The sequence below is a fragment of the Trachemys scripta genome, chromosome 1 (genome assembly GCF_013100865.1).
Source record: "Trachemys scripta elegans isolate TJP31775 chromosome 1, CAS_Tse_1.0, whole genome shotgun sequence".
Lineage (NCBI taxonomy): Eukaryota > Metazoa > Chordata > Testudines > Emydidae > Trachemys > Trachemys scripta.
In genome coordinates, this window is record NC_048298.1 from 177,888,284 (window position 1) to 177,901,788 (window position 13,505).

Sequence of the window (13,505 nt, forward strand, 5' to 3'; positions counted from 1 at the left end):
AAAACACTCAGACTATCATTATTTCAGCTGCATCAGTGGCAGAACGGGTGGAAGCCTTAATGGTTTCAAGTACTTCCAGCATTTTGTCCTCAGCAAGTCTTTGGTGGGGGTGCCTTGCTAGGTCTCCAGCACGTTTTTGTGTGGGCCTCATGCTTGTCTACCAATTAGCTATGGGTGTTCACATCCTACTTTGGGTATGTCTACATTGCAGTAAAAGACTTATGGCTGCCCCAGGTCAGCTGACTCAGGCACAAGGGGATAAGTCTGTGGGGATATAAAATTACAATGTAGACATTTGGGATCAGGCTAGACTTTGTGTTCTGGGATCTTGTGAGTGGGGAGTGTCTGAGAGCCCAGGCTCCAGCCTGAGTCTGAACATCTATACTGCACTTTTATAGCCCATTAGCCTGAGCCCTGTGAGCTGAAGTCAGCTGTCCTGGGGCAGCTTCAGGTTTTTAATTGCAGTATAGACATACCCTTAGTGTCTTAGGCTATGGTGAACGTTGTTGACTATGTGTGATGAGCTGGCAGTGTCTGGTGGCTGTTAACGGCCCACATCGATTGACTGTGATCCCCTTACAAAAGCATGCAGTTTATATATCAGTGTATCTATGGATATATCATAAAGTACTACTTGTATAAACATGGAGTCCGCTAGAGAGGTTGGATGCTCTCCACTTTGCTCTGAGCATACTTTTATGTGAATCACATTATCCAGGCTTAATGCATGACTGCAAAGGTTCAGGTGAGTTTGCTGTTTCAGTCTGACTTTACATAATTACTATGCAAGGTAGAAACAATTCTTTAAAATATTTGGTATTATGTCTTGAAAGGCAGTAATTCCCTCCAGCTCTATCAGTGGATAAGTCATACAGAGTTGTGTGTGGCTTCTCTGAGAAATCAATTCAATTCACTTTCCACTCTTTTTCAACTTTCCGATAGATATTGTGTGTGCTGTGTATTAATCTGTCTGTCTAAATGCCAGGTAGTATGGGATGTAGAAACATCTTGATTCATCTGATCATCTGATCAAATCAACCTAATTTAATCATAAGCATTTCTCCTGTTTTTATACACACATTTCTCCAGTATATCCCATGACAAGATTAGGGTGTTCATGGTGTTCTGCAGTCACCCAACATTAGAGTTCATTTTCATTTCATTTTCTTTGATGAACTCGAAATAGCCTCCTTAGCTGAAAAGGCCTGGTGGTTGACAGAACATCCAGCCAACAGGGATGAAGCTTTACTTGTATTAAATTAATCCTCTAAACAGCATTTTCCAAATATTTGAAAATATACATTTTTTTATGATCTAAGAATTTAGTTTCAACAACAACAACAATAACAACAACAACAAAAGCTAGCAGAAGTTTAAAGAGAGAGAAATGACACCCCCCACACGTTTTGAAAGAGAGAACATTTTGAAGTGTGACTGTCAGAGGATCACACCAGGAAATGGGTTTTACTTCTTGGTGTTTTGGATTGTGACTTTTATTGATTTGAAAATCAGCTATTAGATCTTAATGGCCAGTGTCTGTCTTCATGATCTTGACAAAGGGAGTGGAGCACCAGGACCCCAGTTCAGCAAATCCCTTAAGCACATGCTTAAATTTAAACACCTGGTTAAGTGTTTGCTGAGTTGAGGCACATGTATACAGATAGCACAAGAACCACATATAGTGATCTAAGGAGCAATATGTCTCTCAAAAGGCATGAGCTGATAATGGCTGATTTAGACTGAGGGACTTGAAAAATTAAATCCATCTGCCTTTTCTATCTGCAGGGTGATAAGTGTGCTGACTCTGATCCAAGAAAACACTTAAGTGCATGCTTAGGCCCGATTCAGCAAAGCACTTAAGCTATGTAACTTGGAAGTCAATGAGACTTAACCACTTGCTTAAGGTTCAACATGTGCTTAAGTGCTTTGCTGGATTAGGGTTGGTGTACTCAGCATCTTGAAATGCCAAGCTCACGGTGAGACACATGATCGGGGTCATAATATGTAAGAAAAATAGTTTATATATAATTTTTGACTGAAACTGAAAGATCCTGTACAAACAGGAATAAGAACAGTTGTTCAGTAAGAACAGAGACAACTAGTACATAAAACAACATTATCTAGTTCCATCTGTACAATTGTAAGGTCTGATGTGTGACATTTCTATGTTTCTCTAATCCTTTTACCAGTCAAGGTAAATAAGCATCTCATTCACTTTGTAATAATTTGAGTCAGATTCTTAGTTTTACAAAAGACATTAAATGAGCTAAGGATTCTACTTCTGGGCTAACCTATTACAATATTTTGTTTTTGGCAACAGGAAAAATGCATATTTTTTCACGATGTTATCACAATATCGTCTGCAATAAGATCCCAGTCCTGCAACTTGTTTCATATTGGTAGACACCTATTGAAATCAGCAAGGTTCTATGAGGTCTGGCTGCACAAAATGAGTTGCAGAATTGGGACATAAATGATGTCATATTGGGTGAAATCCTAGCCATATTGAAGCCAGTGCGAGTTTTATCATTGATTTAAATAGACCCAAGATTTCACCCATTAACTTTAATTTGGAAAAGCAAGGTTCTCAGGATAGTTGGTCCTTGGCAAGAACTGAATAGGGTGTGAGGGAGGATGCATGTAATATATCTTATTTAAAAAATATAGCACAGCATTTAATATTTGGTTGAATGTACTGTATTTATATTATGCTTCTATTGGCACTGCAGTGACAAGTCGGGAATAAAAATGTACAGAAAAACATCTGCATTTCCATTTTATATAGAAAAAAACCCGAACTGAATTTAAACAAAAGATAAACCAGTGTGGTTTTGGGGTGAAATAACTTAACTTATAATATTACATTTTAATTTTAAATTGAAAGTGTTTTGTTGATGAACTATTTGATCTCATTAGACAAGTTCATTAATCTTAATAATTTAAATTAATATTCCCAACATTGTCTTAATTTACTGATAACACTTTATTCCTTACATGGCTTTCTAGATCGATTTGTGATGTTATCAAACAACAATCTCCAAATTCTTAATATCAATAAAAGTGATGAAGGAATATATAGATGTGAAGGAAGAGTGGAAGCTAGAGGAGAAATCGACTTTCGGGATATCACAGTTATTGTCAACGGTAAGGTGTACAGTGATTTTTCTGATGTTGAAATTAGGTCTTGCTTTCATTGATTATAACATTATATAAACAAGGTTTATCATCTTCTACAAAATCTTAATTAGGCCACTTATTGCAGTATCAACTACATAATATAGAAGTTACATTGTTTTTCTTTCAATAGAAATTGAGTTGTTTACTGTTTACAATTTGTACATTGTGAGGTTTAATTTATGTGGGTTTTTATGTTTAATTTAATTAATATAATTATGTAGTTAAGGAAATTTCATATCTCCTTTAATGGTATAAACGTATGTAAATGTTATGTGTAAATGTAGGGGTTTAAAAAAACATATCCTTCACAGGAAATAGCCAACCACACCAAGCTCAGAGTTCAGACTATAACATGCAATAATTTAGCTTGGTGTATATCTTTCAGTGCGTGACATTTTTTGTTATAAACCACTTCATTTTATGCAGTTATTAAGTTTCACAGTAGCACAGTTATTTTATAAATTGCCAGTATTTAAAACCTGGTTAAACACCATGGACATAATTTGTAACTGTAGGACTACAGCTGAATTAACTGGATATGCCATTGAACATTGCCACTATTATTTAAGTCATTATAAATTTTAACAATTTATTATAAACCCTTTTAACAAGGAATATGAAAGTGCAAGCATAAAATTGAATATGTAGGTTGACCTCACTGTTAAAGTCAGTGTCAGCACAATAAAACATAAGTGAGTGGATCTCTATTCACTTATTGGCCAGCAAGGTTATCTCTAACTTAGGTATTTCTATGATACTAGCTCCTTATTATCTAAGTGCCATTTCTAATATCTAATGTCTTGTTTCTGAATGGCCCTGTCATGCAAAACTTTACTCCCTTTAGTAATAATGAAACTATTGAAGTCTGGACTGCTTGTGTGAGTAAAGGTTACTCATTGCATGGGTATTCCTTAAATCCATAGCGATAAAGAATAGCTGTGTATTAAAGCAATACATCTTCAGGTTGCTATCAATAGTGCACGTAAAGGGATTGGGAGTGAGGGCAGAAGATTGTGCTGTGCACAATTAAAGAGTATAGGAGTGTGCATGCTTTGTGTATACTGGGGAGTTCCCAAGGGAAAATGTTTCCCTCTGCTTCCTTGGTGTGCAATACTCCTCAGTTCTGGCTATGTGCAATTCCCATAGTCTAGTCTGTAATATTTACTATATCACAGTATTTCTATCTGTAATCCATATTTGAGCTGGGACGTGTGGTTCTCCACACAGATAAACTTATCTATGCTAGTTCGGCTCGAATTAGTGCACTAAAAATAACAGTGTAGCTGGGGTTGCAAGGGCTGTGGCTTGAGCTGGCTGCCTGAGTACATATAGACCCAGCCCCATCACATATACAGGGAGCTAGCCTGGCCACCACCCCTGTTACCTGTCTACGCTGCAGCGCTAGCATAGGTAAGTCTATATGAGCTGGGAAGCACACACCCCCACCTCAAATGTAGACATACCCTATATGGCTGGGTGTCTCTTACTTAAAACAAAAATCATTGACTATAATATATAATAAAGGGATTTGAAGAGAATAAAAAAGCTTTACAGCCTGTAATGCGTTGAATGCTCCAGGTATCCTTGAGTGTTTCACAAAGTAAATGAGATAAATGCCATTAGTCCCATCACTGGGTACAGAAAAAGAGCAACCATTACGCAGTGAGTTCACTCACAGTTTGGATATTGGAACATAATTTATCAAGGCAGGTAATTGTTGGCCTGAACACTGGAGTTATATCCTTCCCATTTTGAAGAATGCTATGAAATCTTTCACTTCAGACTGGACTTTTAAAAAGAGATGGAGAGGATGGCTGTGTCTGGCACAATGTATTGCATTAAAAATGGTGGGCCAAATTCTAACCTTGTGTGATTGAATGATGTCAGTAGAGTTGTACCTCTTTGCACTCAGTCTGAATCTGGCCCAACATCTTTATCAGTGAACACATCTAGCTTTGAACTCAGTGTTATGATCTAGAGGCAAAAGAGTTACCAACTGAGCAACGCTAAAAGCATTTCACATTGTAGAGTGATATTGATTAAGGCCATCTCCTGCTTGATTTATCGGGATGACTGGCTTCTGCAAGAGGAAGCTAAGTGTACTAAATCTATTCCCAACTGGTCTGTAAAGTAACAAATAAATAATTAAATTGCAATGACACCTAACAAGAAAGGGAAATGTCTATTAATCTGTTTCAGCAAAAATGCATCAATTTTCTTTGCCTGTAATACCTTCACGAGTGCAGCCCCACAGTACCTTCCCCTCTTCCATAAAATAAAAATGACTTGGAGGATAGTCATATCATTAAAATAATAATAAAAATGGAGGAGAGCTATGCAAGAGGTTTTTTTGTGCACAGATACTGTCCAGCTTTGGAGCTTTGTGAAATCTTCAATTTTATTTTTAATTCTGTTTGAATTGAGTTCTTCAGGGAAAGGTCAGTGTGCAGGACCTTGGGGAGCAGAGTGTGCAGAAATGGCTGATGCTGTCTTCAACTCCTCTTTTCCCCCCTTCTTCTTAATCATCCTGGCCTCCAGCATCTCTCTGTTCCACCTATATAGCGTCCCTCCCCATCCTTCACTGCAGGAGCCCCCTCATTGTTTTCTAGATCCTTCTCTTGCCCTACCCTTCCAGTGGCTCCTTGGACATTTGAATTCTTGCTACTAGGGAAGTGCCAGAATGGAAAGTGAATAGGTAAAGAAGCAAGTTTTAAAAGGGAACACATTGCACATATATGAATCTCTCTAAGGGATAATTCTTAGAGTACTTTAAAAAATTTTGGAGAGTTAGAGCAACTCTTCAAGTGTTAAAGCACCTATCAAATATATAAGTACTGTAGTATTAATTCACTCTAGTAGATATTAGGAGCAAAAATAAATAACATATATTGAAGTACTAGATACCAATATGAATGCCACCTCATAAATACCTAAGATGGACAGACATATCCTTCATCATTTTAAAGGTGGTTAGAGTATCAGTCTTATACTGTTAGGCTGAAGTATAGCACTTGGTCATATTTACCTATTTTAAAAAAATAGACATATCTTCAGAATATAGAATTTCCCTCATTTAGGTTTCAGAGTAGCAGCCGTGTTAGTCTGTATCCGCAAAAAGAAGAACAGGAGTACTTGTGGCTCCTTAGAGACTAACAAATTTATTAGAGTATAAGTTTTTGTGGACTACAGCCCACTTCGTGTAGTCCACGAAAGCTTATGCTCTAATAAATTTGTTAGTCTCTAAGGTGCCACAAGTACTCCTGTTCTTCTTTTTCCTCATTTAGGTGGCTGTTTCCATGCCACTTTCCAAGCTATCCTGAGAAATTACATACACTAAGAAGGATTTGACTGTGTTGGTACTGGATAGCCATTAGGGAAACCCAGAAAGCTACTTGAAGTATTTGTATTAGGAGATGGCACTGTTGTTATCACATATTCAGTTCTTTGCGTATGCATAGCTCATTACAGACAAATAAACGTGTGGTCAATAATGAACAATGTCCGAACATAGGATTAGAATTTACTGTAGTATTAAGTTTCCGAGTAGCAGCTGTGTTAGTCTGTATCTGCAAAAAGAACAGGAGTACCTGTGGCACCTTAGAGACTAACAAATTTATTTGAGCATAAGCTTTTGTGGGCTACAGCATCTGATGTAGTGGGCTGTAGCCCACGGAAATTTATGCTCAAATTTGTTAGTCTCTAAGGTGTCACAAGTACTCCTGTTCTTTTTGTAATTTTAAGAAAACTGTCTTTCAGAGGAGGTTCAGGTCCAGGTGCAGGTCCCTTGGTACCTTTAAAGATTCCACAGTGCTTTTCTTAAGAGCAGAGTTATTAAATTAAGTGTCCCTAATGAAATATTGACCCAGGAAGCAATTACATCCCACCTACCTAAATTCTCCCTGCAATTTCACTTGGAAAGTATTTTCTTCTTCACGTACTGGTCTAAAATCTTGTGTAGTGTTGCTGAGTGCTGTTAAATCATTGATGAATTTCAACAGGGAGGTGGATAAATATCAGTTGTATGTTATTTGAAGGCATCACAGTGTAAAGATTGTCTGTAAAGTGCTTTGGATTCCTTTTGGGACAAAAAAGTACTATATAAATGGAAGATCATTCTCATTGTGAGACAGTAACACTCACACTGATTTGAATTATATAAAGAGTCAAATCAAACTTTAAAATTAACAATCTGATTTTTCCTGAAAAAATAATTTCACCTTTTAAAGTTACATTCGAGTAAGGAAAATATTTAGATGTTGACAATACATTGAAAAAAATATACTGAGGTTGCAGGGATGAGGTCTGCTATTAAAAGTGGAGCTTAAAAGTTTTTGCTCTGAAGAGTGTTTAACAGTCTTACTTTTATACTCAGAGGACTGGATTAAGTGCTAGTCTGGAGTGGAGATATAATAGTTGAGTCATGTAGCTAGCAGGTTAGGACTAGATATTTGTAGGGAATGGGATAACAGTAGAGTTTGGCAAATGGGAAGAGGTGATGTGGGCCATAGAGGTAACTGGCTTGAGGTAGAGATATACTGGGGATTGTGGTTTGACTCATGGGAAGCAGAGAAGACAAGATTATGTACAGGTAACAGGAGCAGGGCAGACAGTAGTGTTTGATAGTGGAGAAAGGAGTCTTTAGGAGGCACTTACCATACAGGGTAGGGAAGTTGAGAAGATGAATGGGGGGTAAGAGGGATGATGTGTGTGAATGAGAAGGAGGTAAAAGGATGGTTTGGCAGAAGGGCTTGTGATCAGGTGTTGGATGGCCAACTGAAAGTGGGTCATTGATAGGGCTTAGCATACAACACAATACCTGTTTGTTTAAACACTTTCATAGCTTGGCACTGTAGATGAAAAACAAACCTTCAGGGCTTTAAGGTTAGTCCTTCTGGTTGTTGGAAGTGCAATATTCTATTGTGATTTTTTAATTTAATTTTAATTAAATAATATATATATATATATATATATATATATATATATATATATATATATATATATATATTTTACTTATTTATGGGAACTACAGTTCTTTTGGACCGGAAGAGGTTTAACCTGGGCATCTTTCAAGAGCTGACAGTGGATTTTTCAGACCATAAAAAATATGTGGATCCTATGCATTACCACTAGAGTAGCCTGAGATATGGATTTGTATCTCATTGAATATCCAACCACTACATAGATTAGAAATGCAGATGATAATATTGATTAACCCCTCACCCCCTTTACTATTTTATATAACTGTAATACCTGTGGGTCCAATCCTGCAAGGCAGTGAGCACCCTGAGCTGACATTGGCTTCTGTAAAAGCTTTCTGAACAAAAGCTCAGTCTCTTGTAGGATTTGGTCCTTTGCTGAAATATAGGGATCATTAGACCAGATCCTCGGCTTGTGTAAATCAATGAATCCCCATTAGGTCAATGGTGCTTGGACAATTTACACCAGCTATGGATAAAACCGTCTGTTTAAAAATGGATTCTGGGCTCTTAGTTTAAAATGTTTTGGAGATATAAACTATCCATATAGAAGTCTGCTGTCATGTTTGAGACTGGTAGAGTGAAGGAAATATCGAGGAAAATTTGTCAAGTTAAAAATATACAGCATGTCGTTTCACTTCATTTCTCAACTCCCATTCCTATCTATATGGGGTTGGAGTGCCAAAAATTCTTCACCACTCCTTCTGGTCAATAGCACAGGTTCGTAGATCTTGCAGTTCCAGTCCTTTTCTCTTCAAACTTAACTTGACAAAGTCGTTCATGTATCCTTGGTCTTCCACATCCTTTCCTGATGTTCTCTTTCTTCCATGCTTTCTTCTTCTCCTGTTTCCACTTGCATAACTTCATGGTTTTTTGGGTTTACCTTCAAACCATGGTCTTTGAAAACAGATGCCTGCTCTGATACCATATTTACCAATCTCTCTTTGCTGCCAATCAGAAGGGCCAGATCTTCAGCATACATTTGTTTTCTATGTGTCTCCACAGTCTTGATTCTCCTACTAATTAACTCCATAATTAGAATGAAGAGAAGTGGACTCCGCACACTGCTCTGTCTCAATCCCACTGTCATGTCAAAACTCTTTGAAATTCCATGTATTGTTACCACTGTAACTCTTGAGGCTCTATACACTTCCTTTATCATATCCACTTCTTGAAGCCCCCCTTCCATCCACCTCAAGAGTCCAAATACTAACTCCCACAAAACCAAGTCATATGCTTTCTCAAGATTAATAATTGCTACATAGCAGTTATGCCCTCCATTTATCATTCTTTCAGACTTCGGTCTCATTGCAAATATGAACAAATGTACCATGTAAAGAAACTATTTTAGAAAATGTCATTGTGAATACAATAGAAAGACTTTGCATTCTGATTCTGTTGTGCAGTCAAGACGAATGATATGCTTATTACTATTTCAGGCTTGGTAATGGAGGAACAAGCAACTTACAGAGAGAATGAAAATTGCATGATAGTGTCATTTTTGCACAGATCCTGGGGCAACACAAGGGAGCCTTAAAACAAACCAAGAGGACTACTTCATGATTCCTGGTTGGTTGTGGCCATGTCATCTTTACCCACCTGGATGAGTCATGGCAGCCAGAAATGTCTCTTGAGACTGTTGGCAGCTATTGCAATGTAGAACATCCACTGTAAACTGGAGGACCAGGCTAGTGCCTGGCATCCATAGAATAATGGGGAAAGTAAAGTGGTTTAAGTCATCCCTTCAGCTGTTCCAGAGACACACAGCCGTTTTAGCCCAAATGGTCAAACCTGTATAACTAAAATTAGGCATCAGCCTCCATATTTAGGCACCCAGATGCATAGCCTGATTTTCACAGTTGCTGAGCACCTGCAGTTGTCATTGACTTTAACAGAAGTTAAACACCGAAATTTGGATATCCAGATTTGAAATGTGTGGCCCTTTTGTTTCGTAGAAGTATTTTGTAAATACATATGTCTTTAAATAAATAAAACACCCAACAAACGAACCGAAGTTATATATGAAGGCACTCCAGAGCTGGGTTGTGTGGATAAAACAGTGATATTTACCTGCGCAGTAATTGAAGCCTTACAGACTGAAAAAGGTTTCTTGACCCAAAATGACGGAATTTGGGGGGGATTGGGGAAATGAACAGGGGATCAGAACATGACTTTTTTTTTATTTTACACAGTGCATTTTGCATCATTGAAAATACAGAATTCTTGCTTTGTAACTATGATAGAAGGGGAAAAATAATCCAGAGCTAGAATATAAATATTAGGCTCTCATAGCTTGGGTTGATTGTGTTGTAGAGATGATTCCCTCCGTTTTGGGGAGAGGACGAATGGTGTATCTGTTGGAAGACCCTTCCTCCTCCCTGGCACCCTTTACAGGTTAGTGGAGAGAGGGATTGCAGTCATAGAGAAGATTAATTCGAGTGTTAGGCTGGTTTTCTTAACATTGCCTTACTCACAGGTAGAATAGATTCAAATGGAAAACTAAAATGAAGGAATGAGTTGAAACCCTACAGTATTTCTTCATACGTGTGGATGTCAGGTCAATTCCTTATGGAAAAAATTATTTAGTAATCAATGTTCTGGTCACAGTCGGATGACAGAGAGCCTCTGCTGAATACCTTGATAGCTTGGTTCTCAAACTACATTAAAAATAAATAAAAATCCTCCCTTCTAATTTGTGAGGAGAGGAAAATGCAGTGAATGTCCTGAAAAAAAGGTTTGTAATATATCTGTCTAGATAATTGACAGTCAACTGTGGAGGTTCCTTGTTCTGGGAATACAATATTTCTATGTCCAATCATACATATGCTACAATAATAAGTATAACTTATTGGCATATTATTATTGCACCATTTGAATATCTCATTTCAGGAAACAGTGCTCAGAAAAATAATGCAATACTTTGTGATGGAAAGAGCTGAAGTTATTGTGCTCTTGTAGTTTGTATCTATGACCAGGAAGACAGTGTAATTGGAGCTATCTATCTGAAGACAAAATCTTCATTATCATCTTCCTGTCTTCAGTCATTACATTCAAATATTTGATTATGCATTCATACCTTTTCTCCAGAATTTTCTCACAGCAAGTCCCTTGCATTGTCTGAAATATATTAAAATAGAACATCTGAAATGTACATTTGCACATCAGCACCTGATTTCACTTTGATTTATGAAAAGAGAGGTTCCCTCAGAGCATAGTGCACCCGGTTTGGTTGGTGTCATAGAATAAGTTTGGAGCTTGCTTTTCCCCTCAGATTATTCTAATATCTAAAATGGTGCTTATGTACTTTTTGCCATTTATGCCCACTGTATATTGTACAGACATGATGGGGCAAGAAGTAAATGTATCTTCACTTCACTGATGATACAAGCAACTGAATTACAGTTGACAGAAGACACGAATACTAGTACAGAAGGGCAGTAAGGGCCTCAGACTGTTCTCATTAAAGTAAATGACAACAGGTTTGTTGACTTCAATGGGAGAAGAAGCAGGCCTAATGTATTGCCACTTGTTCTGTGTCATTAGATATAGGGTGTGGGAAACATGTAGAACCCTATTATACATATTTTAAGATTTTATATTGTCACCCATCAGTGTAGTATCTCAACACAATTCTCTGCTGAACCTGTACCTTACATTAGTGTTAGAATATTTTAGTGGTCATTTATTTCAGCCTGATTACTGAGATATTTCTCATTTCTCCGGGTGTCCTTGAAAGCAGGACTGGAATTTAGAATTTCTGGTTAATGAGAAGTCATAGGACCTGTTGATCTTACATCATTTTCCATCCTTCAGTTCATTTATTTGTCTAGTTTTGAAGTCAAAATTGTATAGAATATATATATACTGACATTATCCGATTAAAAACAAATCCTTCCAAGCCTAATTATAAGGTATGTGTTTCCTGATGATCTCTCTTCCACAAATTATTCTCTCTAATTAGTTTTCATGGATGACAAGGGAAAGATGTATTCTGAACCCTCCAAGAGCTGATTTAGCATCGAATGGCTATTCCGTGGATTGGTTATCTTGACTTTATTGTACTATAGGTAAAATGCTAACAAAATCCAGGTCAACAAACAAAAGTTTTTTTTTTTTTTTTTTTAAGAAAATGTGTTTGATATGTAAATGTTAGTTTCTGGAGTTTTCAGTTCATTGTTTCTCTCTTAAGATCCCTCTTTATTACCATCTTGTCTTAATGGTACCTAATAGGCTTGAACCACAAATAAAATTACAGGTAAATCAAGATGGATGGGAAACTCAAATGTTTGGAAGCCTTGGGCCTACAAAAAAAGAATGAGTCTTAGAATAAAATTACTTCATTATATCTCTTTTTTATCATTTGAAATTATTAAGCAAGTTGCTGAATTGAATCCATAATCTTGAAATTAAATTAACTTCAGCTGAGTTTGTGGTCAATGGAGAACTTGCTGTTGGTCCACAAAGAGCTGTCTGATTACCTGGAGTTGGTTCCTGCTCAGGTCCAGGAGCTAGAGCAAATCACAAAATAGCTACAAATTAATTAAACACATTCCTAATATTTTGCCATATAAGAAATTGCTGTAATTGCCAGAGAGATGTTTTGAAATTGAAAGAGGGAGGCAGTGATCTGTCAGTGAAAAAGGGCTTGATTCTCTCCTCTGGCCAAGCAGAGCTTGGGTACAGTGGAGGGAGGAGACTGACAGGGAGCTGTTTTTGCTTCCCTGATCCTCACCCAACAGCCACCACATAAGTTAAAGCTGCACAGGAGCACCCCTAAGTTATCCTGCTGACAGGATATCCTTGCCAGCAGAGAATTGGGCTTGGTAGAAAATAGATCTATTCTCCCTGTTCTGTCCTCTTCCAATACACCCTCTTTCTTTCCTTATTCTGGGGAGTGGCATTCCAGCACAGGTAGTGTGGAAGTCAGGCAGCAGAGCAAAGTGAACTTGATGGCAGAAAATTCAGGTCAAAGTCCTTGAGCTTCTCTCTTTGGTACAGTACAAGCAAAGAACACATGTGATTTTAAATCTGCTTGGCCGCAGAGGAATTGGGATTTTTGCTTACCTATCAAAGATGTCTAACTATGACGTCTCTAATAATATAATAGATGCTTTTAGTTCATCTTGAGTAGGAATCTTGTGGAAATTAAGATTCATACCATCCATCTTAAGCCCATTCCAGTAGAATAGCAAAATTAGTATCATGAATGGAGATATTAAATTACATCTTCTGCTTTATTGGTTCTTGAAACTGCTTGTTATTATGAATGTTGGTGAGGTGTTCAGTGCAAATTACTGTTGTTTTAGTAATAACTGCATTATATCAAAAATGCAAACTATGCAATTACCAGGA

General features: G+C 37.4%; 1 protein-coding gene across 2 annotated transcripts in view; it reads left to right on the plus strand.

Moving 5' to 3' along the window:
• NCAM2 (neural cell adhesion molecule 2) overlaps window positions 1-13,505 on the plus strand; it is a 526,501-nt gene that overhangs the window by 298,317 nt on the left and 214,679 nt on the right. For both annotated transcript variants that reach the window (XM_034792868.1, XM_034792859.1), the window contains exon 5: window positions 3,007-3,144. In XM_034792868.1, the coding sequence (XP_034648759.1) occupies window positions 3,007-3,144 (138 nt within the window). The remainder of the gene's footprint in view (window positions 1-3,006; window positions 3,145-13,505) is intronic.